This window comes from Schistocerca serialis, chromosome 5 (assembly GCF_023864345.2).
Source record: "Schistocerca serialis cubense isolate TAMUIC-IGC-003099 chromosome 5, iqSchSeri2.2, whole genome shotgun sequence".
NCBI lineage: Eukaryota > Metazoa > Arthropoda > Insecta > Orthoptera > Acrididae > Schistocerca > Schistocerca serialis.
In genome coordinates, this window is record NC_064642.1 from 704,707,740 (window position 1) to 704,733,492 (window position 25,753).

The 25,753-nt window shown below is 38.5% G+C and overlaps 1 protein-coding gene across 2 annotated transcripts in view; it reads left to right on the plus strand.

Moving 5' to 3' along the window:
• The window catches only part of LOC126481066 (nuclear valosin-containing protein-like), a 159,923-nt gene that overhangs the window by 82,533 nt on the left and 51,637 nt on the right, over window positions 1-25,753 (plus strand). Inside the window, exons 5-7 of one of the 2 annotated variants that reach the window (XM_050104551.1) lie at window positions 10,600-10,774; window positions 10,885-11,145; window positions 13,783-13,917. In XM_050104551.1, coding sequence (XP_049960508.1) covers window positions 10,600-10,774; window positions 10,885-11,145; window positions 13,783-13,917 — 571 coding nt within the window. Of the gene's footprint in view, window positions 1-10,599; window positions 10,775-10,860; window positions 11,146-13,782; window positions 13,918-25,753 lie in introns of both variants that reach the window. The other variant, XM_050104550.1, reaches the window with a different exon arrangement.

A 25,753-nucleotide genomic window follows, 5' to 3' on the forward strand; every position in this document is an offset into this window, starting at 1 on the left:
AGACTATCATCTGACAGATCAGTTCTGCGTCAGTGAGAAACTGAATGGTTAGAGATGAATCGGCCACACAGGCATGATGGACTTCACGCCAACCACATTGATGAAACGAAGTGCTGCTCGCCAGTCTGCATGTAGGATGTAGCCCTCAACATATGGTTTCTTCCAACAGGCTGTGAAGTTTTTGGTGTGCCTCTTTCGGTGCAGCCTGTTTTGACTGTGTGTGTCTTGTATACTGACATCAGGGCAGCCAGAGGTCTGCCCAGCATCCTTGACAATACTGACACCATTGTTAACGGGTTCTGCAATTTTGTGAACTGTCAGGTCTCATCTCTTAAAGTGCTGGGAGGGGAAGCATTTGTTAATCAGTTCTCATCCCTAAAGTGCTGGGGAGGGATCATGTACTTAAATATGTTATAAACTACTCTGCATGTGGGGGCAGCCTTTGTCCGCCCTTGCACAAGAATGACATGCTGACTTTTCCTCGGGCACTGACAACCACATTGTTGAGTGATGTACATCCAAACTCGTCATCAGGAATGTGTGTTAAGCCCTGTGTTTATGGCTGTCATCATCCTGGAAAATGAGAGTGCACAAAGCATAGACATTGTGAAGATGTGGAAGAAAAAGACTTTTTTTCACTGATGTGTTAAAATGCATTGTGGTTCATGTTCACAGTAGCCTAAATGAATGGGCCCTAGTCATAGTATGGAAAACATCCCAGAATTACCTTCAGTGTGAATTTTACCCACCTGAAAACATCCAGAGCCTGACTTTCAGACTCCGCACACTGCGGGTTAAACACATTGTGCTGTTGGTGTACTTGTAACATGAACTCTGCAAAAAAATGCACATTTCAGCAAGCTACTATATTTCATTTTGACACTACTCTTGCTATCAACCTTTGTTTATTCTCAAAATTGGCACTAATTTCTACAAATGATTTATAGCTCATTATAGTTACTGCTATTTGCAAAACTGATTGTCTTTAATACTGTTTGAGTAATTGTTTCTTAATGATATTTTTCCTTTTAAATTTTACCTTGACAGTTTTATAAGGATGACGAGGGTGGCTTGAAAAGTTCTTGGAATCACCATGAGAGGTCAGTGCTAGTGCAATAAGTTGTTCATGTGATATTCATGGGACTTGTTGCCTGTAATCACGTGCCACATCAGTGCTCTTGGAATAGAGCTGTGGTGGTGACGTGGCTCTGTTGTTCCTGTGTAGTGATTTGCGAAGATGGAAAAAATAGAGATTCATGCAGTGATTAAGTACTTGTAAATAAAGGTACGAAAGCAAAGGACATTTGTGTCGTTTTACAGAATACACTGGGGGGCTCCTTCGTATTCAGCTGTTGCCAAGTGGACAAATGAATTTAAATTTGGTCGGGAGAGCTTAGACGATGATCTGCACAGTGCTCGGCCAAGATGTCACTACTCCAGACATCATCGGCAAAGTGCACAAAAAGGTCATGGAGGATCGCCATTTGAAAGTGCGTGAAATTACTCATGCTTTCCAGATGCCCTCTGAAAGGGTACATCACATTTAACTGAAGAATTAGAAATGAAAAAATTATCTGCAAGATGGGTGCCACGACTCTTGATGCGCGCCTGCACACGTGTGCCATCACCGTGAAAAAATTACACGAACTAGGGTATGAATTGTTGCCACACCCACCTTATTCACCTGATATGGCTTCGTCAGACTTCCATCTCTTCCCAAAACTGAAAATTTTTCTTGGTGGACGAAGATTTATTTCAAACAAAGAATTCATAGCCGGAGTTGACAACATTTTGCAGGCCTGGAGGAAACTCATTTTCGAGATGAGATCAAGGCACTGGAACATTGTTGGACCAAGAGCATTAATCTACAAGGAGACTACATTGAAAAATAAAAAAAGTTTCAGTGATGTAAGTACTTTTTCTCTCTTTCGTTCTCAGAACTTTTCAAACCACTCTCGTATTTGTTGACTTTACAGTTTTAGTGTCTTTACCCAAAACCATATGGTCAGTCGTAAAGGAAGTGGCTGGTCTGCAGAGACAGGTCGAGGATATAGAATCAGTGCGTAGTGGGAATGTCCGTGTTACTGATAAGTCGCGTATATGTACAGTATTTAATAATCACTTTCTGAATATAGCAGGTGAACTAAATAGAAACCTAGTCCCAACAGGGAATCATATAGCGCTCTTAGAAAAAAGTGTTCAGAGACTGTTACCTGAAATGCTCCTCCATGATACTGACAAGAGGGAGACTGAGTTAATAATTAAATCACTAAAGACTAAGAACTCTCATGGATATGACGGGGTATCTAGCAGAATACTGAAGTATTGTTATATGTATGTTAGCCCAGTACTTAGCCATATCTGTAACTTTTCCCTTAGGAGTGGTCGGTTTCCTGACCAATTAAAGTACTCTGTAGTGAAGTCACTTTATAAAAAGGGAGACATTGATGATGTTGACAATTTTAGACCTATTTCTATGCCATCAGTGTTTGCTAAAGTTATCGGGAGGGTTGTATATACAAGGTTACTGGAGCATTTAAATTCCCATAATTTGTTGTCAAATGTACAGTTTGGTTTTAGAAATGGTTTAACAGCTGAAAATGCTATATTCTCTTTTCTCTGTGAGATTTTGGACGGATTAAATAAAAGATTGCGAACGCTAGGTGTTTTCTTTGATTTAACGAAGGCTTTTGACTGTGTTGACCACAAAATATTAGTGCAGAAGTTGGACCATTATGGAGTAAGGGGAGTAGCTTACAATTGGTTCGCCTCTTACTTTAAGAACAGAAGGCAGAAGGTAATTCTCCGCAATATTGAAAGTGGTAGTGATGTTCAGTCCCAATGGGGCACTGTTAAGTGGGGTGTTCCCCAAGGGTCTGTGCTGGGGCCACTGCTGTTTCTTATTTATACAAATAATATGCCTTCTAGTATTATAGGTGATTCAAAAATATTTCTGTTTGCTGATGACACCAGCTTGATAGTGAAGGATCTTGTGTGTAATGTTGAAACAGTATCAAATACTGTAGTTCATGAAATAAGTTCGTGGCTTGTGGAAAATAATTTGATGCTAAATCACAGTAAGACTCAGTTTTTACAATTTCTAACTCACAATTCAACAAGAACCGATATTTTGATCAGACAGAATGGGCATATTATAAGCGAGACGGAACAGTTCAAGTTCCTAGGCTTTCGGATAGATAGTAAGCTGTTGTGGAAAGCCCATGTCCAGGATCTTGTTCAGAAACTAAATGCTGCTTTATTTACCATTAGAACAGTATCTGAAATAAGTGACACTTCAACACAAAAAGTAGTCTACTTCGCATATTTTCATACGCTTATGTCGTATGGTATTATTTTTTGGGGTAATTCTTCTGATTCAAAAAGGGTATTTTTGGCTCAAAAATGGGCTGTTCGAGCTATATGTGGTGTAAGTTCGAGAACCTCTTGTCGACCCCTATTCAGTAGTCTGGGAATTCTGACATTGCCCTCACAGTATATATTTTCTTTAATGTCGTTTGTTGTTAGCAATATTAGCCTATTCCCAAGAGTTAGCAGCTTTCACTCAGTTAATACTAGGCAGAAATCCAATCTGCATGTGGAATGCACTCCCTTGACTCTTGTGCAGAAAGGAGTGCAGTATTCTGCTGCATCCATTTTCAATAAGCTACCACAAGAACTCAAAAACTCTTAGCAGTAGCCAAAACTCTTTTAAGTCTAAACTGAAGAGTTTCCTCATGGCTCACTCCTTCTACTCTGCCGAGGAGCTCCTGGAAGAGCTAAAAAATTGAGCAAATTCCAGTGTTACATTGTTGATTTTCTTTATTTAAACTTACGACTTGTCACCTGAATATGTTTTTTTATATTTCATTTTATCTGTTTCTAAAATCGTGTTATAATTTCATGTATTGACTCGTTCCATGACCATGGAGACTTCTCCTTAATTTGGTCCCACGGAACAATAAATAAATAAAAATGAAAAAAAAATTTCGGGCATTATCTTTGTGAGATAGAGAGAGATGGGGGGCGGGGGGGGGGGGGGGGGGGGGGGAGAGGGAGAGGAATCAGAATCACAGAATCAGAATATGTACTGAAGGATAGTAAAAGAGAGTTGCTTGCATGTACTTATCAACTGGTGCTTACTAACTAGACAGAATAGTAGAAGAAGAAAAGTGTACCAGGAAATCAAAATGGCAACACCCAACTGGGGAGGCATCACTCGCCATTTGGTGTATACATCACAGAGATATGGACCCTCTAGCTACTGGTAGGTTCCTGATGACCCTGGCCCTATCATACGCAACTCATATTGCATCAGTCTATGAATATATATCATTACTTTTGAAAACAGGTATTGTTCCATTGCAGGACACAATAAAACCTTTAAACATTTCACTTTTCACAAATACATTTCTGTTGAATATGAGCTAAATGTTAAAGATACCGTTTCACATAATTACGTCTATCTTCACCCACAGCAGATGTATCTTACACACTTTTATATTCAGACAGGTAATTTCATTATCAATTTACAGTAATTTATACATAACAGCAGTTGGTAACTTTAACAAAGGTTTCTTTGCCTTTCTCAGAAATAAATCTTCCACTAAAATATTATTTGCTTTACTATTAAGAAATTGTGTTGAAGGCAACTTATTTACATCATTATCCCTTATCAACGCATTACAATCTTTGTGAACCTGACTTTCAGCACTATTGGTCAGTTTATCAGGCTTCTCATTCGTTAACTGCACACAGTTTACTTCAACATTGTATAAAGTATCCCCATCATTAGTTACTACGTCACTGTCTTCAACTACTTGGCTGAAGAAACGTTTACATTAAAGAACATCTCTCAGTTCAGTGTGTTCTTCCTGACATTACATGACTATGTTCTCCAATCTTTCTCCACAATCTTTTACACTTACTTTACTCTGAGTGCGTTCAGTCCTTACGCCATATGTGCGGTCGTTGATTACTGCCAATGAAATCAGGTGGCATCTGCTACTGCCATTTCAACCTGGCAACCCATGCTGCCGTAATGTTTAGCCCCGAATGCTCCGGCTAGATTGGTTAATATCTGAAGAAATTGATAGTGCTATCATGCTTTTGCTTTGGTCTCCAGCTCTCGCAATGCACTGCCAGTCTGGTACCCAAGATGCCACTGCGCTGCTCTTTCCTGCTCTACTTCTCTCCTGCTCTACTTCTCTCCTGCTGCCTGCCTTCAGTTATCCACAATGCAACCACAACGTTCGTAGGTTCTAGTCACTGTTTATATCACCTCACCACATAGGCAAACGATTATGATTTTCTCTGTATAACACTTTTAAGAGTCTTACACAGTTCAATCACAGTTCCAAATATCTGCATTTGTAAACTCTGTACACTTCAAAATGTCAATATGTCTTCTCACACACGTTTACCACTTGTTAATTCCTAAGTTCGCACACTGTGCCAAATAGGAAGGTGTCCACATCAAATGTCATGTGAACTAGTCCTACCTGTTATGGAATTAGCCTTGGTAGCTACTCATTTTCACTGAGTCACCATCTAAAATTGCTGATGTAGTAACTACCCTTAAAGTCAATAGCCAAAAGCTGCTTCTTAGTTCAAAATTGGAAGTTTAGACATTGGTAAATACATTTCTCAGGACCTCCAGTCTCCTTCATTAAGACCTCTCGCAGGTCTACAGCACTTTCTTCTTTGATGTGGAATCCATTGCCATACACGTTTTGGCCATCTTGTGTCAGGCGCATGCTGTAAGTGACCATACCAGAGTAGGCACTTCCTCTCTCTGTAGTCTAGGATTGTGCTTTTGGCATTCTTAACCTCTCTGATCCTATCATTTCTAATATGATGAAGCCTGGAATATCCACAACTCCGTCTCCAGAAATCCATCACGGCAGACGATCTTTCTGCGTCTGAGTTAGTTCCCACAACTCTGCACCATATGTTGTGATACTTTCAATAATTTTGTGGTAGATGGTATGTTTTGTTCTGCGTGTTATGTTTTTGTTTCAGAGAATACCATTTAGTTGTTTTATGGCTCGTTTGCCCTGGCCAATTTTATTGTTTACATCATCCGTACTTTTACCATTAGACGACAGTGTGACTCCTAGGTAATTAAAATTATGACACCCTTTGACAGTATCAGCACCGAGTTGTAAGTCGTTAACAGCATTTTCTCCCACTTCCAGATATTCTGTTTTAGATACATTTATGACAAGACCCCATTTTTCATATTCTTCTTTTAATTTGTGGAACATGTAATTTGCATCTTCCTCATCTCCAGCTGTCAACACTTGGTTGTCAGCAAAAAGTAAAGTGAATAAGAGCTTGTCGTCTATGGTGATACCCATTCCTCCACATTTCCTTTTCCAGAATTTTAGTGCCTCCTAAAGGTAGATCTTAGAGTGTAGGGGCGAATGTGCATCCCTGGTGTAGTCCCTTTGTCACCTCAGACTCTTGAGGTAGTCGATTTCTCACTTTTACCATTGCCGTGCAACCTTGGTAGAGGAGTCTGACAGCTTTCGCATAGCTCAGTGACACGCCATTATCAATTAGACTTGTCCATAGCCTGTTCTGTGGAACTGTGTTATGGAGGTCTACAAAGACAAGGTGGGTCGTAAGGCCCCTTGCTGTCCTTTTCTCCACTAGGTTTTTGAGGGTAAATACTCCATCAGTACAGAAGCAACCAGCTCTGAATCCATTTTGTTCTTCAGATTCAGTTACTTCTTCTATCCTCGTTTTTTAGGATATGACCATAGACTCTCGCCATGAATGGCATCACACTAATACCACGATAGTTTGCACAATTTCTCCTGTTGCCGTTCTCAAATTTTGATGTAGTTGTTGCCTTTTTCCACTCCTTTGGGGCTTCGTCCCCTCTAAGTCATTTGTCAAAAATCACTGCCAATATCTCAGAGTTTTGACGGTGCTGCTTTAACCAGTTATATATAAATTAATCCTGGACCTGGCGGCTTTCTGTTTTTCATGGCATTAATTGCATTTTGGACTTCCTTTGAAGTTATCAGGGGTATATTATCATTACTGATTTCAATGTCTGGTCGGTTCTCAGTGAATGCCACTCTGTTCTGTTAGTAATCCTTGGTAGTGCTGTAAGCATTGCTGCATGCTAATGAGGTTTATATCTGCTTTATCTTTAATCTGTGTTCTTATTGTTTTTAATACCTTTCAGGCTTTATTTGCTCATGTATTCCCCATGCTTTTTTTCTAACTCTTCACCGGTTTTCTGCCAGGCTTCGGTGCTCTCGCCCCCCCCCCCCCCCCCTTAATTATTGTTTCCTGTGCATCTTTTCTCCACATTCTGTATTCCTGCCAATCATTGTCTGATACTGAGTTCAAGCATTTATTATAAGTTTAATATATACAGAGCAAAATAGCTCTTACTTCATCAAAAAGTAAAACTTCACACAGTACAGAAGCAGTGAACAAAAGGTTCTTCACGCACAATTAAGTACCAAAAGTCACAGAACTGTCATTAGGCACTAACATTGTTCAAATAATCCAAGACATCTTTTGATTGTCTGATGCTTATTATCTAAATGATTAATGGAAAATCTCATAAAGATGTGAAACAAATACCAACAAAGAGATAGAGGGGCTGGCCAGTACTTACCTCAGCTCAGTACAGCCGATAGATACACAAAACAAAACAGAACAGAATATTTACGTTCCTAGCTTTCGGAACTTTGTTCCTTCATCAGGGAGGAGGGAGGGGAAAGAAAGGGAAAGTGGGTTCAGTTACTCACAACCCAGGTTATGAAGCAACAGGGAAAGGAAAACAGGGAGGGTAGCAAGGATGGAGGAATGGTTGTCAGAGGGAAGCCAAAGATATTCTACTGTAAGTACTGTGCCAGCTTCAAACCAAAGAGAATGCATACAGAAGTAAAGAGGTATATAGTATAAAGATAAACACAACTATGTAGGATGAAAAGATGTGTGAATGGCTAAAGAGGAAAGGGAAAGAGGAGAAGACTGAAGATTAAATGGGAGTGAGGTTGGTTAACGTAGGTTCAGTCCAGGGGATGGCGGGATGAAAGGATATGTTGAAGTGCAAGTTCCCATCTCCGCAGTTCCGAGGGACTGGTGTTGGGTGGGAGAAGCCAAATATGCACATACGGTGTAGCAGGTTCCTAGAATTATGCTAGAGGGCACGCTCTGCTACTGGGTATTGGACATCTCCTAGGCGGACAGTTTGTCTGTGTCCGCTCATGCGCTCAGCCAGTTTAGTTGTTATCATACCGATGTAAAAGGCTGTGCAGTGCAGGCATGTCAGCTGATAAATGACGTGTTGTTTCACATGTGGCCCTGCCACTTTCCATTCTTCCCTTTCTTTCCCCTCCCTCCTCTTTGATGAAGGAACAAAGTTCCAAAAGCTAGGAACGTAAATTTTCTGTTCTGTTTTGTGCATCTATCGGCTGTACTGAGCTGAGGTAAGTACTGGCCAGCCCCTCTATCTCTTTGTTAGTATTTAATGCGTATTATCGTAAAGCAAATTCTCTCAGCCAGTTTGCACGAACAGAGAGGCAACTTGAAAGGTTCCTGAGGCTGGGCTAGACTAGCTGAAGACTACGAGCAAAATAAACAGAATTCCTGAAAATTACACAAGTTTGGGCCTTATAAAGACTCGCTCTGGGATATTTTTAAAACAGTTTACAAATTCTATTGGTCAGAAAGTTCATCTTTTATGAGTCATTGATTTTGTCATTATAAGCAGTATCTATTAAAGTGTGCAGTACTAATTTGTGTGTACAACATGAGAATCCTGAGTTTATGACCACAGGCTGAATTTCGTGTGTTAAATTTTAGTTATTGAAAAGTTAGTAATTTTTAATTAAGGATGCTTGCCCATTAATGTGGATGTCAATAGATTCAGAAAAATCAGGCAGTTAGAAGTATATCAACAGATCACGGAAATTTACAGTAGTTTAGGTATAATTGGCACAGAAAGTTTCGACCAGGTGTAATTTTTAATTAATATCTTTTAAACTAATTATGTTTGGGTTAATGTAAACGCTTTACTGAAGAGAGGAAAAATACCGCTTTAATCCGGAAGACGTGTTTCCTTCTGAATTTACCTATTAGCTCATGAGATTTTTCCTACATGTCAGTGTACAAAATTTTATAATTGCAATAACTTTTGATTGCTGTCATTTCTGACAGAACTGTTTAGCTCATTGCAACCAGGACAACAAACTGAATGATCTGAATTATAAAGTTTTGTTGTGGAATTTGTTTCTACAGTTTGGATAATGTGTGTACTATATAGTTAATGTAAGAACTTCAACGTGGCAATTCTGAAAAGAAAGTTGGCAAAAATTTTATATACATGTTAATACATGAAATATAAGGGTGTACAAAGTAGATTGGCAGGGGCCAGCCTTCTGTCACATACCTTCCCTCATTTTAAAAAGGCAAAATACAACTTGTCGGACTGCAATACATGCTTCCAGTTAGCTACTGTGTAGTTTCTTTGTTGTTTTGCCCATTGACAGGGTGGAGCTTTATATGCTCATGTGAGTAATAGTCTTTTGCGAGAATATCCAGTGCATACAGTTCCGTTCACACTTTTGGTCAAAAACTAGTTGAGATGGATCTGAATTTAGTGATAACTTCGATTACTGTCTGGTTTGAAACCAGTTAACATTGACGAGGTGTGACTTTGCTATTGACAGTCTGTTAGGATCTTTTTATGATCACTATTTCTATGCTTGGCTGCGAGTGATACACTGTCCCATGTAAACATATTGTACAATCTTGTGTTGTTGCAGTGACAAATTGAGCAACTTCATTCACATGGGGTGACGGGTACGTCCCCAAGCACGATAGTTACTTTTTACCAGTCTGTCATGTCACCCACCTTACTATGCTGTTTTCATACAACCGACTGCCTGGTACATGTCCTACACTGATGGCAGCTCTCCAGAGAGGGGGACCAGTGTTATGTCTGATGAGCTTAGTTTCATGGAATAGGTAGCTGACTAATCACAATCATGTAATTTAAATTCCTGGTTCCCCATACTGTGCATGACACATTCAAACAAACAGTAACTTACATTTTTCAGCATTCTAAAAAAAATTGTAGGATTTTAGATTAGCTTCATAGTGTAAATGCCTGTTGTATTTAGTACTAAATGTCACACAAAAGTAAAAAATGAAAAACCGTAGCATAATAGTGAACTCATCTGTGCTTTTTGTCGTAAAGGTATCAAAAGTACACAGCTAACAAAACTGTTCAAATTGTTTGGGCCACAAAACTGCTTACAGGAATGGGGATATGTCATTCTGCTTGGTCTCAGGGCAAGTTGAACTCCTGATGTGGTGTAACAGATAACTACATCCAGTATAGCCTTTGGGCTAAAATATATGCTGTAAACATTGATGGAGAGCTGCATGCTAGTGACTAGATACATAGCTGTAGCAATAGTACAATTCAGAACAGCTTACGCATTCTTAAAGTATAGCTATTAGATAATGAGAAAGAGCTCATTTTCCTATTATGCCTTTCATTATTATTTTTAGTAATAATTTTTGTTTGCACAAGTTGTAATATTGATAGAAAATATTTATTTTTCACAGAAAGAGTATGTCGTCAAAGAGTGAAGACAAAGAACTTATTAATATCAGCAGTGATGAAGATGAAAATAAAGTGGTAAAGAAAGAAAAAGTTCAAGCTAAAATTAAACAGCATGCTCCAATTACTGGTATAACTTTATCAGCAGTTCCAAAACCCCTTCTGTCTGATTCTCAGCTGGTAAGTTTTGTTATGTGCAGTTATTGTCTGTTTCATTTTTGTTTAAATCTTATTATTATATATGAAGGTCTCCATTTTACTTACAGCAAACTGTGTCAAACATTTTTAAGTCAACAGAAATTTCAGTTTCACGAAGTGCACAACCTTTGAAGAAAAATCAAACATCAGCTGAATCAAAAAACGTCCGTATTCAAAAGAATCAGTCACTTTCTACCAATCCACAAAATTCACACAGTATAGATAATACAAGGAAACGTAAGAATGAAGAGGAATTAAAAGCGGGGACACCACAGAGGAGAAAACGAGAATTCACCGTTCATGATTCCCAATACAACTTTTCGAGTTTAGGAGGTATCGGTAAGGTTCTGGAGGTAGGTGTTTGAATTAATTATGTTAAATTTTTATCAATTACATGTATATAGTTTCAATGTTTCTGCCTTTGATAACTTAGACTAATGGAAAGAAATGGCTGAGAGGAAGTAACTATTAGCTGCTAATATTGTGGTCAATATAACCAATCATTAGGCCATATTTTCAGGAGCATATCAATTGTAATTGAAATATGTCAACAAATCGTAAGTGGCCAGGCCAGATTTATTTCATTCAGTTGCAATGAAAATTGTCACAAGTTCACAGTTAGCATCTCTACAGCTCAAATTAAATAATTCTGTAATTGGCAGGAGGTAATGTTGCCCACGCATATGTGCAAAACACACAAGAAAAAACTAGGATTGGCTAATGGCTTGCCCCTACCATTGGACTGGACATGTCAGTTGCAAACTTAACTTTAATCGGAATATAACCACAAATTTTATAACAGTGAATTTGTTCAAACTTTCAGGCAAGAAGCCAGAAACATACTTCCAAATGGACCAATACTTGGAATGGAGGAAGAGAATATTAATAAAAAGACATTATAATCCCATTGATTGGCCCACAACATTAATTTCACAATTAGTTTACAGGATACTGCTCATAGCGATTAGTTACCTCTGGGTGTTGTAAATAGCTCTCCAGGTGTGAGGTTAAGGACATGTATTATTGCCTGATGACATCCAATAAGCATAAAGTGGTACATTCATTTCGCGAATATTTTGCTGTTGATCTGAATTGTGTAGGGTGCTCCCAGTTTCTAAACTATACAGTTTTTATCTGGTACAGATCAGATGATCCTGTGGGTGAGAGGATTGGGTCAGTACTCAGCGGTTTGCAGGTGGTCAGTTGATTTCGCAACTATAAGGGTTCCGGGTATATTTTAAAGTGGAGTATTTTGCTGATATTTCTGACATTGTCATTCAGTCCAAGCATTTCCCTTCCGCTTATCAGTTTTGGAGAGAACTAGTTGCCACTGTGACATCAGAAGCATAAAATTGTCCACTCCGTTACTCTCCACAGTCTATCTTTTACCTTGCTCTCCTTCACAATCAGTGCACATTTTAAATTCTGAGATTTATGCATATGGATTTACACAGACCTTCGAAAAAATAAAAATCGCTTGCATCCATTTCACCAATGATAGTTTTGTGTTCGGCCACTAGAGAGCATCTGGGCCCTACATTTGTAGCTTGGCTATTGTGTTTTGAGATGGTTGTCACTAGATATCATCTTTATTGTGTGCAGCTTTTGGTACCCAACAGAAAAACATGTGCTTTGAGCCTCTCCTGCATTGATGTTGCAGCAATGCTTTCAAAAAAGGATGGCTATGGTGATCCTGAGTTTGATGTTGAATTCAGAAGCTTAGAAAGTGAAGAAGAATGTGATGTTACTTCATTAGAGACTAAAAGTGACAATATTTTGTCAGTTGAATGACAAGTGCTTGCCAGTGGTACAAGATAATTACACCCACTGTGCTTCAGCTAGCTCTTCGAAGATTTACGTTCACAGGAAATTGATGTGAAATAGCCATACAGGATGTAAAAAATGACTTCCAGTTGCAGGAGATTTTTGTCAGTCAAGTGCACCAGTTTACTCAGGAGTTCATTATTGATGACCTTCAAATTTTTGTAACTCATTCTTTTGTGCTATAAAAACTATATTTATATGTCTGGCTGTAATGTCATTCATTATAGGATGTTTGCATTAATAAAAAAAATATTGTTGTTTGGAACATAATTTTGAAATAAATTATGTTAGGCGGTTAAGATACTACACTCATTCATGTGGCCATTCTGTGAGCTGCATCGCAGTAGAAAACAAACACTAGCTAGTCAGTTGTCAGTAATCATCAGTGTGCGGTTTCTGGGGAGTGTGTGTAGGAGCTTTATATGCATGGTAGTTCTCTTATATTACAACTTGATGCTTCTCCCTCATTGAAATTTCTCTATGATATTAACAAGGATTGATGCCGCCACTGTCAGTTTGTACAAACCACAATCTTGCAAAATGAGATTGGGTTATTGGCAATGATTTTGTTGGACTCTAAGGAAAACAAGTACTTCAGTTCATATATTTTTATTCACTGATTATGTAAAGATTGTCTTTTCTTTGCTTTAAGTTAATGTCTTTTAAGGAAGTGAATATCCTCACCTGCTCAGTCATTTCCTGTCACTTTGTTTTAAAGATTCTTTTCCTTCTTCCGAAGTGATGAAAAAGTCCTTTTTAGAGGGTGGTTGTCAGTGTGTGATTGATGTAGTAAGTAAAATGTGTTTCCATTTTGTCGGACCATATCGGCTGTATGGCGAAATGGCTTCTCTATTTTCTTAGAGAAGTGAAAAGAGCATTCATTTAAGTCAGGCTGTTCCAACTGTGCCCCATGGGGGCAAGAGCCCTATTGCTCACTCCACCATTGCACTCGCAAGAAGGCACAGCTAGGCTACTGGCCAGCCAGCCTTGTAGCATGTATTCTGCTCATGTGCGGGTCACTTTTTCAAGTACATATTCAGCTGTCACTTTGTGTCAAACCCTTGTATATGGAATTTGTCAAAGTTCCTAAAACATTTCAGATGTGACTAATTAAAATGAAATTATCTTGATTCTGTTACAGTTTTAATTTTCCAAATATTTTGCAGGAGGTGTGCAAGTTGCTGGTCCATATTCAACATCCTGAAATATACAAACGGATTGGAGTGACACCACCTCGAGGATTTCTTCTTCATGGGCCCCCAGGATGTGGAAAAACATTGCTGGCTCAAGCTATTGCTGGTGTAAGTGTTCTAATCTTTCTTTTTACTGATAATATTGATATGGTTTTTTCACTGAACTATTTAATATAAGAAACATGTCCTTCCTTATTTATTCCATATGAAAATAAAAAGTTAATATTAACTTATGAACAGCAGAAGAGAAGTATACATTTAGCTATCACTGAATTGGAATAAATTAGAACATGGCTAACAGGTATTCTGATGTGCAAACATTTTTTAATTGCTGGCTTTTTAAATATAGAGGAAAATTTGAAGGAGTTACTTCTGCTTAAGGGTGTATAAGCTATTATTTTGCTATTGCATTTTAGGTTTTATGCCCCTGTCAATCACAAATATTCAGTCTCATGCCACAGCTCCAATATAAGTAATTGTTCCCTTGTAGGGATCAGTTTGAAGCAATGCAGGGGGAAAACTGTGATCATGGATAACATTAACTGTGGTGTTCAGTGCAGCTTGAAGTAAAGAGTTGTATTTCTCAGACACCTCTGTCATCATCTCCATCTTTCATATCCTTATTGTAGGTGGTTTGCTCTCTATCTGGGGCCTGAGTGACCTTCCCCTCTTCCCGAACCTACCCCTTTCTTCATGAAGAAGGAACCAACAGTACTGGAAACATTTAAAGGAGTCTGTTGGCAGTATTGTATTTAGAAAATCAACACCTAAAGGTGAATACAGGTCAGCCAATCCGGTTACTTCTAATAAACTATTTTCCTATCTTAAAAATGTGGTTCAGGTTGTTGTTACTATGATTGCTTATAAAATTTAAATAGCATTTATGGTCAATATTCTCACAAAATATTATTATTTTTATATAATTAAAGCTTAAAAATCATTAAATATCAAGATTTGGTTGTGCAATCGAGAATACTCTGTCACTGGGTGATGCTCTCATGACATCACAGACTAGGAAGAAAGACAGAGCTATACATGTGTTACAGGAGTATAAGCCGAAGTTCCGAGGCCTTTACGTACTTTTTCTGCAAACAGTTTAGCTATTTGGTGATAGAAAATGCACTTGCAACCTAAGTAACAATTGAAAGGAATTTCGTGAATGCTGATAGTGCAAAACTAGCAAAAGCTGAAGCATTAATGCACCACCCATTTAGAGTGGCAATGTGTGCAACAATGGACATTCTTCTCCCTGCAACATTGTTAAACTCGCTCAAAAATAAGGAATTGTAGAACATTTGTAAAGTGGGACCGTACATTATAACTAGATTGTTGACTATCAGCCATGAACTACAAAGAAAAACAAAGTGAAATTATTCTGGACAAACTTTAGTGCTGATTTGCTATGTAGAAGACACTTACCAGAGAGACTGTGGTCAGTAGGTGCTCGGTGGTGCAATGGATAGTGCAGCTGACAAGAAGTTATGAGGTCATGTGTTCGAGTCCTGGTAGGGTCATATTTTTTTGACAGTTGTATGCAAAATACGAGAATGGCAGTAGCAATAACTGAGTCTAGTAGTTCTTTCGATATTGGGATATTTTATATACAGCATCAAATTAATCTTGGTCTGAGTAATGGACAACAGAGGATAAATACATTATTCTACTTTATGAACAAACAATTCTCTTTATTGGAGAGCATTGCTAGTGGTGACAATATCACCATAATCCCATAGTACAACAAGGTGTAGAACATTAGGTTTTATTTAGAGAGAGACATAAAGCATCTACAGCATGCGGATAACGTAAATGTAAGGGCTGTTATGTTTGTGAGTGTGAACTAACATCAATGTACAAAGCAGATTTACTTCATCTTTATGTAAAATGATGAAACTTTGTTTCTAATAAGGTAAAAACTGTGTGGTCACATTAACCAGAAAATATCTTTTTGAAAGCGATGTGTGTGTGAAAAGTGATTGCAAATGTAAACGCATGTAAACACCAAGGATTAATATTCTGTTTCTGATTGGTGTGATGAAGTTTCGTAATCGTGATTTGGTTTCCATTTGAGAGAAGTGTAAAGTCGTTTTACAAGTAAGTTAGAATATTCATTCAGACTGGATTCAAATCAGCAATCTGTAATCATCATCATATGAAATTCAATGATCTACCACTGTAACAGGTAAGCTACCAGACAATTTAGGTAGATTCGGCTAAAACAACAATTTTCACTAAATGTTTAATTTTGTTTAGTGACATTATCCCTCCTTGTAACTGGGAAAACATGTCTTGGAGGTAAATTAATGTCCACTTCACAATGCAACACATTTTTTATTAATTTCACGAGCTTGCGTATTGACATTATGGCAATTTTCGGGCAATCTTCTCGTTCTCTGGAACACTCAATAACAACTTTTCAGAAGTTTTTATAGATATAGTTGTACATTATGGTACTGGATACCATTTGTAATCCAATTTCTGAAACATTAATTCCAAAACAAGACATCACTGTGATTAAGCTTTATGACAGCAGGAACAGCACGCTAGCCAGTGATGTCACAGGCGTCACATGACTCGAATGGAGTGTTTTAGCGGGTTTTCAAATTATTTGAATTTCATTTCAATTTTATAAAAGAATACCGAAATTAAAGAGGGAAAAAAAGCATGTTAGGAGCATAAAATGACATAATTGACCATTTAAGACAATTTCCAGAAAACAGTCAAATACCCTATTTTGTCCTTCTCATAGAACTAAAATATTATTCTGTCTGGTGTGACAGTGTGAAACCTTCATGGTATTTCCAAAACAACAAGGAGGGTTTGGCCAGAAGTGTACGGATATGTTAATGTGAGAAGTGTCACATTTCATTTTTTAATTGTCTGTCAGAATAATAATTATATGCAATAGGAAAAAGGGGAAAAATAATGTGTTCTGCAGTGAATACTTCTGGTTTAGGAGTTTTTGTGCCTTAGAAGCGATGACAAATTTATTATTGCGGAAACAAAAATACAAAAAACTTGTTAAACATACAATCAATCGTAAAGTAGATTAATGCATCAAATCTTGTGAAAAATAAAGTTTTAGTGCTGAGGCAAGTAATTTGTGATGCATACATGACCTTTAGGCGCTTTAAAAGTGTAAAAATGAAGGGGGGGGGGGGGGGGGGGGGAGGAGGAAACAGATCAACTTCAAATAGGTGTGTGGTTTGTCACCACTGCTACTTCACTAGGGTTTCAAACAGCCAAGAGGAAATATTTAGACCCTGGCCAAAACTCAAGATTTGAAAATGGATTCCTGTACAAAAATTTCCAAGTTTCCTAAAAGAGCTATTAAGTAAGCCAGTTGTCTTCCATAAATTTCCATATAAATGGAAAATAATTTGGTTTCATATTTGAAGACAGTTGTTCATTTATTATAATAGTTTATAACAAATTCTATCTGCAGTAATTCTGGCAGAATTGAATAGCCAAGTATGTGCTGCTGCCAATTCAATTTTGTATAAAAAGTGATCATGCTCAGCGAGAAAGAAGTTAAAGTAGTAACTATTGCCAGTCACTGTCAAAATAATTCGTGTATAATATTTGGCCTTCGAAGATCTAGCGGTTCTCTCCAACCATAAAAAAGATCTGATTCACTCCCTATAAAAACTCCAAGAAACTGCTGCCAAAACTTGACTGCAGATATCCTACATAAAATGTTAGCACTTGGTACGAACTACTTAGAGCCTGTGTAGCCAACCTACAACAACTCAGCTTGTCAAAATACCTCAGATACTTAAAAGCACGTACACTATGTGATCAAAAGTATCCGGACACCCTCAAAAACATATGTTTTCATGTTAGGTGCATTGTGGTGCCAGGTACTCCATATCAGCAACCTCACTAGTCATTAGACATTATGAGAGAGCAGAGTGGGGCACTCTGGGGAACTCGCAGACTTCAAACGTGATCAGGTGATTGGGTGTCAAGTGTGTCATATGTCTGTACGCGAGATTTCCACACTCCTAAACATCCCTGGGTCCACTGTTTTCGATGTGATAGTGAAGTGGAATCGTGAAGGGACAATTACAGCACAAAAACGTACACGCTGACCTCGTCTGTTGACTTACAGAGACCGCTGACAGTTGAAGAGGGTCGTAATGTATAATAGGTAGACATCTATCCTAACCATCACACAAGAATTCCAAACTGCATCAGGATCCACTGCAAGTACTATGACTGTTAGGCAGGAATTGAGAAAACTTGGATTTCGTGGTAGAGCGGCTGCTCATAAGCCACACATCACGCCGGTAATTGCCAAATGACACCTCGCTTAGTGTAAGGAGCATAAACATTGGATGATTGAACAGTTAAAAAACATTGTGTGGAGCTACGAATCACGGTACACAATGTGGCGATCCAATGGCAGGCTGTGGTATGGCAAATGCCCAGTGAACGTCTGCCAGCGTGTGATGTGCCAACAGTAAAATTCTGAGGCAGTGGTGTTATGGATTTGGTCGTGTTTTTCATGGAGGGGGCTGGCAACCCTCGTTGTTTTGCATGGCACTATCACAGCACAGGCCTACATTGATGTTTTAAGCACCTTCTTGCTTCCAACTGTTGAAGAGCAATACAGGGATGGTGATTGCATCTTTCAACGTCATCGAGCTCCTGTTCATAATGCACGGCCTGTGGCGGAGTGGTTACATGACAATAACAGCCCTATAATGGACTGGCCTGCACAGAGTCCTGACCTGAATCCTATAGAACACCTTCAGAATGTTTTGGAACACTGACTTCGTGCCAGGCCTCACCGACAGATATCGATATGTCTGCTCAGTGCAGCCCTCCATGAAGGATGGACTGCCATTCCCCAAGAAATCTTCCAGCACCTGGTAGATCATATGCCTGCGAGAGTGGAAGCTGTCATCAAGGCTAAGGGTGGGCCTAAACAATGTTGAATTCCAGCATTACCGGTGAAGGGTGCCACGAACTTGTAAGCCATTGTCAGCCAGGTGTCTGGATACTTTTGATCACATAGTGTAGCTAGAGGGATTCATAAACCTTCGGAAGATTAAATTGTGAAACAGAGATTGAATCTCTAAATTACAAAAAGCCTATAGAATCTCTTGGAACAGAGTGATTATCTCTGAATGCAAAACAAAAACACTAAAATACACTAATAAAACTATAAGCATCACAGACATAGAAAACCTAACTAATTGGTAGCAAACCACCATTTCATTACATCAAAAAACAAAAAAACAAAAATCTGAGAACATTTTTTGCCCCTATCTGTGTAAGTGGAATTTGTGTGAAAAGTAAACCTCAGGAAGTCTGCACTTTCAGGAAGAGAAAAGTGAAATTAATGGTTATTTTTCACAATGACTGATGACAGGCTGGTTGTCTAACTCATTAGCTAAATCAAGTTCAGAGAGGTGCTTAAAACTGAAAGAGATAATTAGGGAACTGACATCATAGATGGTGTTCTACAGGATATCGCCTCCACAATTGTAGAGAGTAATCAAATTGTAGACAGACCAAGAACTGGAACCAAAAGAACCTGGACAGAACATCAGTAGAGAAATTTCAGTGAGAAAATGAAGTTAACCGTTAATAATAATAATAATAATAATAATAATAATAATAATAATAATAATAAGTCCAGGTGACTTATCAAATTAAATTGCCATCTCGAGCTATGTGAGGCTGGTTTTCGGACTTAATTTTAACTGTAACTGTGTCATTCACAAAATTATAAAACCTCTGTTGAAACCATTTACAGAACAATTTTGTGTGTGTGTGTGTGTGTGTGTGTGTGTGTGTGTGTGTGTGTGTGTGTGTAAATAACTCACATAATGTTTTACGCATACTGTGATGAAAATTGTCTCTCTTATCAATGGCAGCTAAGGCTAGAGTTTATTTTCAGATGTATATTCTCTGTTCATTAATTTTTGAATTTTAGAAAGCCATTTTTTGTTAATTGGAAGTGATTATTCTTTGTGAACTTTAAAAGTTTTGTAGAAGATTTGTATTAGACATAGCTTGCAAAATTCAAATGTGTTCGGTCATGTTTCGCATTGTAACTTATTGCTTCCCCAGTCTGTTGTTGATAGGTGGATGAGCATTTGCTTTGGTCTGTCGGGATGGCATAATTGCTTTTCTACCAGGAGTTGTGAATTCGACTTGAGAGTAATGGACACAGGATCATGTTGAAGACGTGGAGGTGGTCGTGGGTGAAGCTCTTGTACAGTGCGAGGTGCTGACAACAAGCTGCAGTAGCAACCAGGTCATGCAAATGCAACATGCTTGAAAGCAGGCATAGCTGTCCTTAGTACAGCTGGTGGAAACTCTGACACTAGCCTGTCACAAGCATCGGACTCTAAGGAGTTTGTCCCGAGGCCACCTGTCACCGGGTTTCTGTCACCAAACTCTTCACTGCTGGTGTATCATCGAGCCTGCCCGTCTAACGATGAATGCAGGCACAGAGGATGCTGCTAGTTACAGGAGTCTTGGCACATGTTGGTGTGACGCCAAGGGTGGTTGACAGTTTGAACATGTCGTCAGCCATGTGTTTTCAGGGTTGGTAAGTGGATTGTTGTGCCCCAACATTCCTCTGTGTTCCAGTAGTCCAACTGCACCACTCCATGTCAGAGTAATACAGTCATTGAATTTAGTCTGGTACTGCTCTGGCAAAGGGAGTTGTATATATTGCTGTATCAGTGGTGGCAGCGTAATTTTCTTCCAATAGCTTATGCTCTCTGACCGCAGCCTCAGTTTCTCCTCTTACACTTTGAAGTGACAGATCATGATATTTTTTAAAATGATCTAACTAGCTCTTCAGTGCACTGAGATTTTCAGTACCGATCTTCAGGGCGATTTCACGAGCTTTCATTTCAGTATGTTTCTGACTATAGGAATGCTATCACTTCTCATTGCGTGAAATTACATTTAAAGGATGTTTTCACATCTTTGAATGCAGACATGTGAAAATTTTTCCTTTTGTATCCCCAGGAATTGTTATCATTGGCATTTAAGAACACTTCCTTGTTTTTGATTATGCCTCACACATGGACAGTGCTTCATCGTATTTCTTTGCAATGTCAAAAAGTTTTATGTTAAGAGTATCATTGACGTAACATATTGTCTGCTTTTGCTGAACTGTGAGCTTTCTACAATCCCAGGCCATACCTCCACAACTTCAACACTATAACTCCAAAATATAAGAAATGCAAGGCCTGTGTTACAAAATGGAAACAGTGAATGATGGTACCACTCAAAGTGGCTTGGCCATGAACTTTGAATAGAAGAAAATATGATCCATTAATTTGTATTTTTAATTTGAAAAACATGATTTAGATGCCAATTTTTTCATTTATTTTTTGTGGGTGGGCATTATAGTCCAGTAAAATATGATCTTGGAAACCAGAAGGTTTTTATGATTTTGCAAAGTAACACATTTGAGAAATCTCAATCAAAAACAAAGATTAAAGTGTTGTAGCTGGATTTCATAGTTGAGTGAAATTCTGTAAAAGACTTCGTGATCACCTTTGTAAAATTATTTCTAAAACTCAGTATTGCAGTTTTGACCATATGGCTGTTATCAAGTGGAAACAATTGCACTTTAGTATGTGTCAGAATCTAAAAGTCATTGGGCATACCATGATAAGAAAGATGGTTTCATCGCATTGTGTTCCTGATATTACTTCATGTGTGGAGATTGTGGATTTGCACCGCACAGGTTGGCCATCCATCCCTCAACATCACATTTACATCGTTAGTGGTCTCATTTCCATAGACCATGTATGGACCATCTGGGAATTATTTGTAGATGTTGGTCTGTCATCAAATGGTGTGGCACATACTGACGAGATGTCTTTAACATTCCTTGCATCCCTTTGGGTTCCACATCGACTGAATGACGTACGAAATGGCACTGGTATGCACTGGCTGCTGTCCATCTGGACACACATCACAATGAGGGAAACATTTCTACAGCATATTGTCACCATTTTTGAGATGTGGGTACAAGCCTGAGTTAAAGCATTACTCAGAAGGATGGCATCACCCAGATTGCAATGCCCACAGAAATTTCAACAAGAACATAGTCAAGTAAAGCTTAAGCTGAGCTATGCCTTGTCAACTGTCACCAGCGGCTTCTTGATATTTGACAAAACTTAGTAGGCTTTTTGGGTGACTGTACTGAAGGAATGTAATGCAAATGTAGTTTTAGTTAATTAAATATTGTGTTCTATTAATATTACCACTACTTTATTTACAGCTCTCATATTGTACACATTAAATTCTTAATAACACACATTGAACAATTAATAAATTGTGTTGGTATGACTCTTGGAAGCATTATTCATCAGCAGTCAATGTTAGTGTCAAGTAAAGTGTTTCATTAATCTAAACAGTCTTTAATGCTAATCTTCCACCATGGTCATGCACAGTGCTGCAACCCCCCTTTTTTTTTTTTCTTTTTTTTTCCGGACCACTTGTTGGTTTCCCTGCATATAAACTTAACCTGCCATATTTCAGCTGAACACAAGATATTGTGCTCTTCTCACACAAGTTATATAAATACTTCAGGATTAAAGGAGACCACACAATGTAAAGCAGAAGCACTGAGTGGCTGATAACCACACATAAAAGAAAGAAAAATTGCTATATTCTTAGTTATTATTCGATGAGGTAGACTAAAACACCCACATGCACACTATAGTGCTATTCTCAGCAGGTGGACTGGTTGTTATGAGGGTAGTGTCAGAAGTGGTGAGTAAAGGGAGATGTGGGTGGAAGGCAGGGAGGAGGACTAGGGGTGGGTGGCTCTTGGCTTAGAGGGTGGCAGTGTGTTTGCCAGCTAGGAAAGTGGGAGGGAGGAGTGGCAGATATATAGGCTGGTGTGATTTTAGCAGCCAGTGGAATGCGGTTCATGCTGAAGGGGAAGTGAATTGGGAGAGGGTGACAGAGAAAGGGGACCTTGGGTGGAAGTTGTGGGGACAGTGGGTTACCAGAGATTGAGGCCAGGACAGCTACGGGATAACTGCAATCCGTGTAGTTCAGGGAAGCTGGTAGTGGAGGAAATGATCCAGATGGCTCAAGTTGTGAAGCAGAATGTTATGCTGAATTCAGAATGTTATGCTCAGCTGCATGTCAGGCCACTATGTGGTAAAACTTTGTCCTTGACAATAATTTGGCAGTGGCCATTCATCCTGGCAGACAGCTGGTTGGAAGTCATACCAACGCAAAAGCCTGTGAATTGTTTGTAGCAGAGTTCCTACGTAACATGCTTGCTTTCACAGGAGGCCCAACTTATGATGAAGTGGGATAAGCCCCCGATAGGATTGGAGTAGGAGGTGCTGGGTGGGTAGATGGGCATGCCTTGCACCTTGATCTGTCACAGGGATATGATCCCTACGGGAAGGGATTGGGAGTCTAGAGTGGCATTGGGATGGACTAGTATGTTGTATAGGTTGGGTGGATGATCATAGTACTTGAGAAAAATGTGGAAGTGAAGGGGTTAAACCCAAACACTTTGAAAATTTTAGAAAGTGCTACAAAAGAAACGTTGGCAGTAGAAGAACAAATAAAGGCTTTTAAAAAATTGGATAATTTCATTGCGACAGTGTATACATTTCATAAATTGTGAAATTACATGAAAAATTGAAAATTTTGTACCTGTGTCTTAAGATCTAAATGACATTCTGCGAGTTTTGAGTTGCGACTTGTGTGTTTCAAGAAATCATTGAGACTTTCACGTTTCTAGAAATAATTGGAATTCACATTAATGAAATCTTTAAAAATACTATAAATGTATCATGTAAGTACACATTACTTGCAATTGAAAATAGTGGGTAAAGTGTTTGATTTTTTGGCAGTAAAGTGTATTATGTTGTATAAGTCTGCTTGATTTTAAATAGATTTCTGTCATTGCAGTAATTTTGGTTTTGTTGTCAGTGGCCTTAATTTGTTATTTTTCACTACTTCATTATAAACCTCGTATGTTAGTATTGTTTTCCACGAAACTATAGTTACACACAGCATTTTAAATTTTTTATGAGAGTTCCATCTTCTTGTAAGTGAGGACCATAAAGTTGTTACTTATTGTGTTAGTTATGATATGCGAGAAACAAATGTATATATTCACCTGGAAGTTTGTAATACCTGGAAAACACAGAATTCTCAGGGGATGTCTTCTAAGCCACCCTAGGGTGGCAGTGAAGCCATATGCAGGCAATTGCTGCTGTGCTGGATCAGTGCCTAGTTACAAGGCTTCTTCCCACATGTTAACATAACATATGGCTATCAGTCGTGTAATGCATGGAATTTCCAGAATTTGTTCTGAGCATAGAGGACAGAGTATGCCAATGGCCACAGTCAGCAGCAACCCATCGGACATGAGAGTTGCTTATTTCCACTATCTAAGGCATTGCCTACTAGCAGTGTGGTCAGTGTTGCATTTATGATCACGATTCAGGCACAGAAAGTATACAGTGTACCAATTATGCAACATGAACAGCCAATGCCAGTCTTAGACACTTCACACAAAGATGTCTGGCATGTGTCGAGATGAAATAACGAAATATTATGTGTGGTAGAAAAAGACAACTGGCTACATTTCAGAATCATCATCAGTATTCAAAATGCTGGGAAAATTTTAAGATTTACATAAGAAATGAATAGTTTAATGGTTAATGCAAAGTAGCAAGAAAAATTTCAAGAGCTGGAACTAAAGGATTAATATGAAATAATAAAATTCTGTTGTGTGGTAGTACAGTCAGAAAAAATTTCAGCCTACATTAAATGCATATAAAAATAGAAATAGCATGATATTTATGGGGAAAGAAGTATTGCAAAGATCAAAAGAATATTTTGAAAACATGCTGAATATCAACTCAGGCCAAGTATCAGGAGATCCACAAGTACAGTGGAAAAGTACATGGACAAGCAAAGAAGAAAGGGAAAGTGGAGCCACACAGATTGAAAAATACTTGCACACCTTGCGAAGATAATATAGTGCCAGAACTTGTGAAACGTGGTGGTTAACTCCTAGTACATGAAAGGTATGCATTAATAAATAAACTTGGGTAAAAAGCCAGAGGACTAGAAAGCTGGAGCAAGAGTGAATACTGTAACCTTCAAATTCTCCAAAAGTAAGTGAAAAATATACCTATTCTGAAGAGCAGATAAAAATTCGCTTGACACCTTTGTGAGAGACAATTTCCTCTCCTTCCAAATTAACAGTGTAAGTGTAGGCCAGATGTGGCTTCAATTCAGACATAGTATCAGCAGCATTAGAGAGATTTATACCAAATGAATTACCAAAACTGTGGAATTGATCCCCCTCGGTACACAAAATTGGCAAGAACACTGTTGCAGAAACATCGAAAAAGCATCCCAAATTTAAAAGAATGCAAAATTCTCAAGATTGGTGACCTTTTACAGAAGCTCAGATTTTAGTGTGGAGTTCAATGCAAGATATTATAATAGTTTCCACAGTGAAGCTTTGTCTTGAAACGTGGCAGAAAAGCCACAGAGATTCTGTTTGTATGTAAAGCATGCTAGTGGCAAGATACAACCAATGCCTTCTCTGCGTGATAACAGTGGAAGTACTATCAGTGACAGTGCTGCTGAAGCAGAGTTAGAAAAGATTTTTCTTGTGAAACATAATTATCTCTTTACTTGCACAAAGTGTTGGGTGCTAACATGTTTCTGGATTTCCAGAAGGCTTTTGACTCCGTACCTCACAAGCGGCTTGTAATGTAATTGCTTGCTTACGGACTATTGTCTCAGTTATGGAACTGGATTTGTGATTTCCTGTCCGAGAGGTCACAGCTCACAGTAGTTGACAGAAAGTTATAGAGTAAAACAGTAGTGATTTCTGGCATTCTCCAAGGTAGCGTTATAGGATCTCTGCTATTTCTTATCTATATAAATGATTTAGAATACAATCTGAACAGCCATC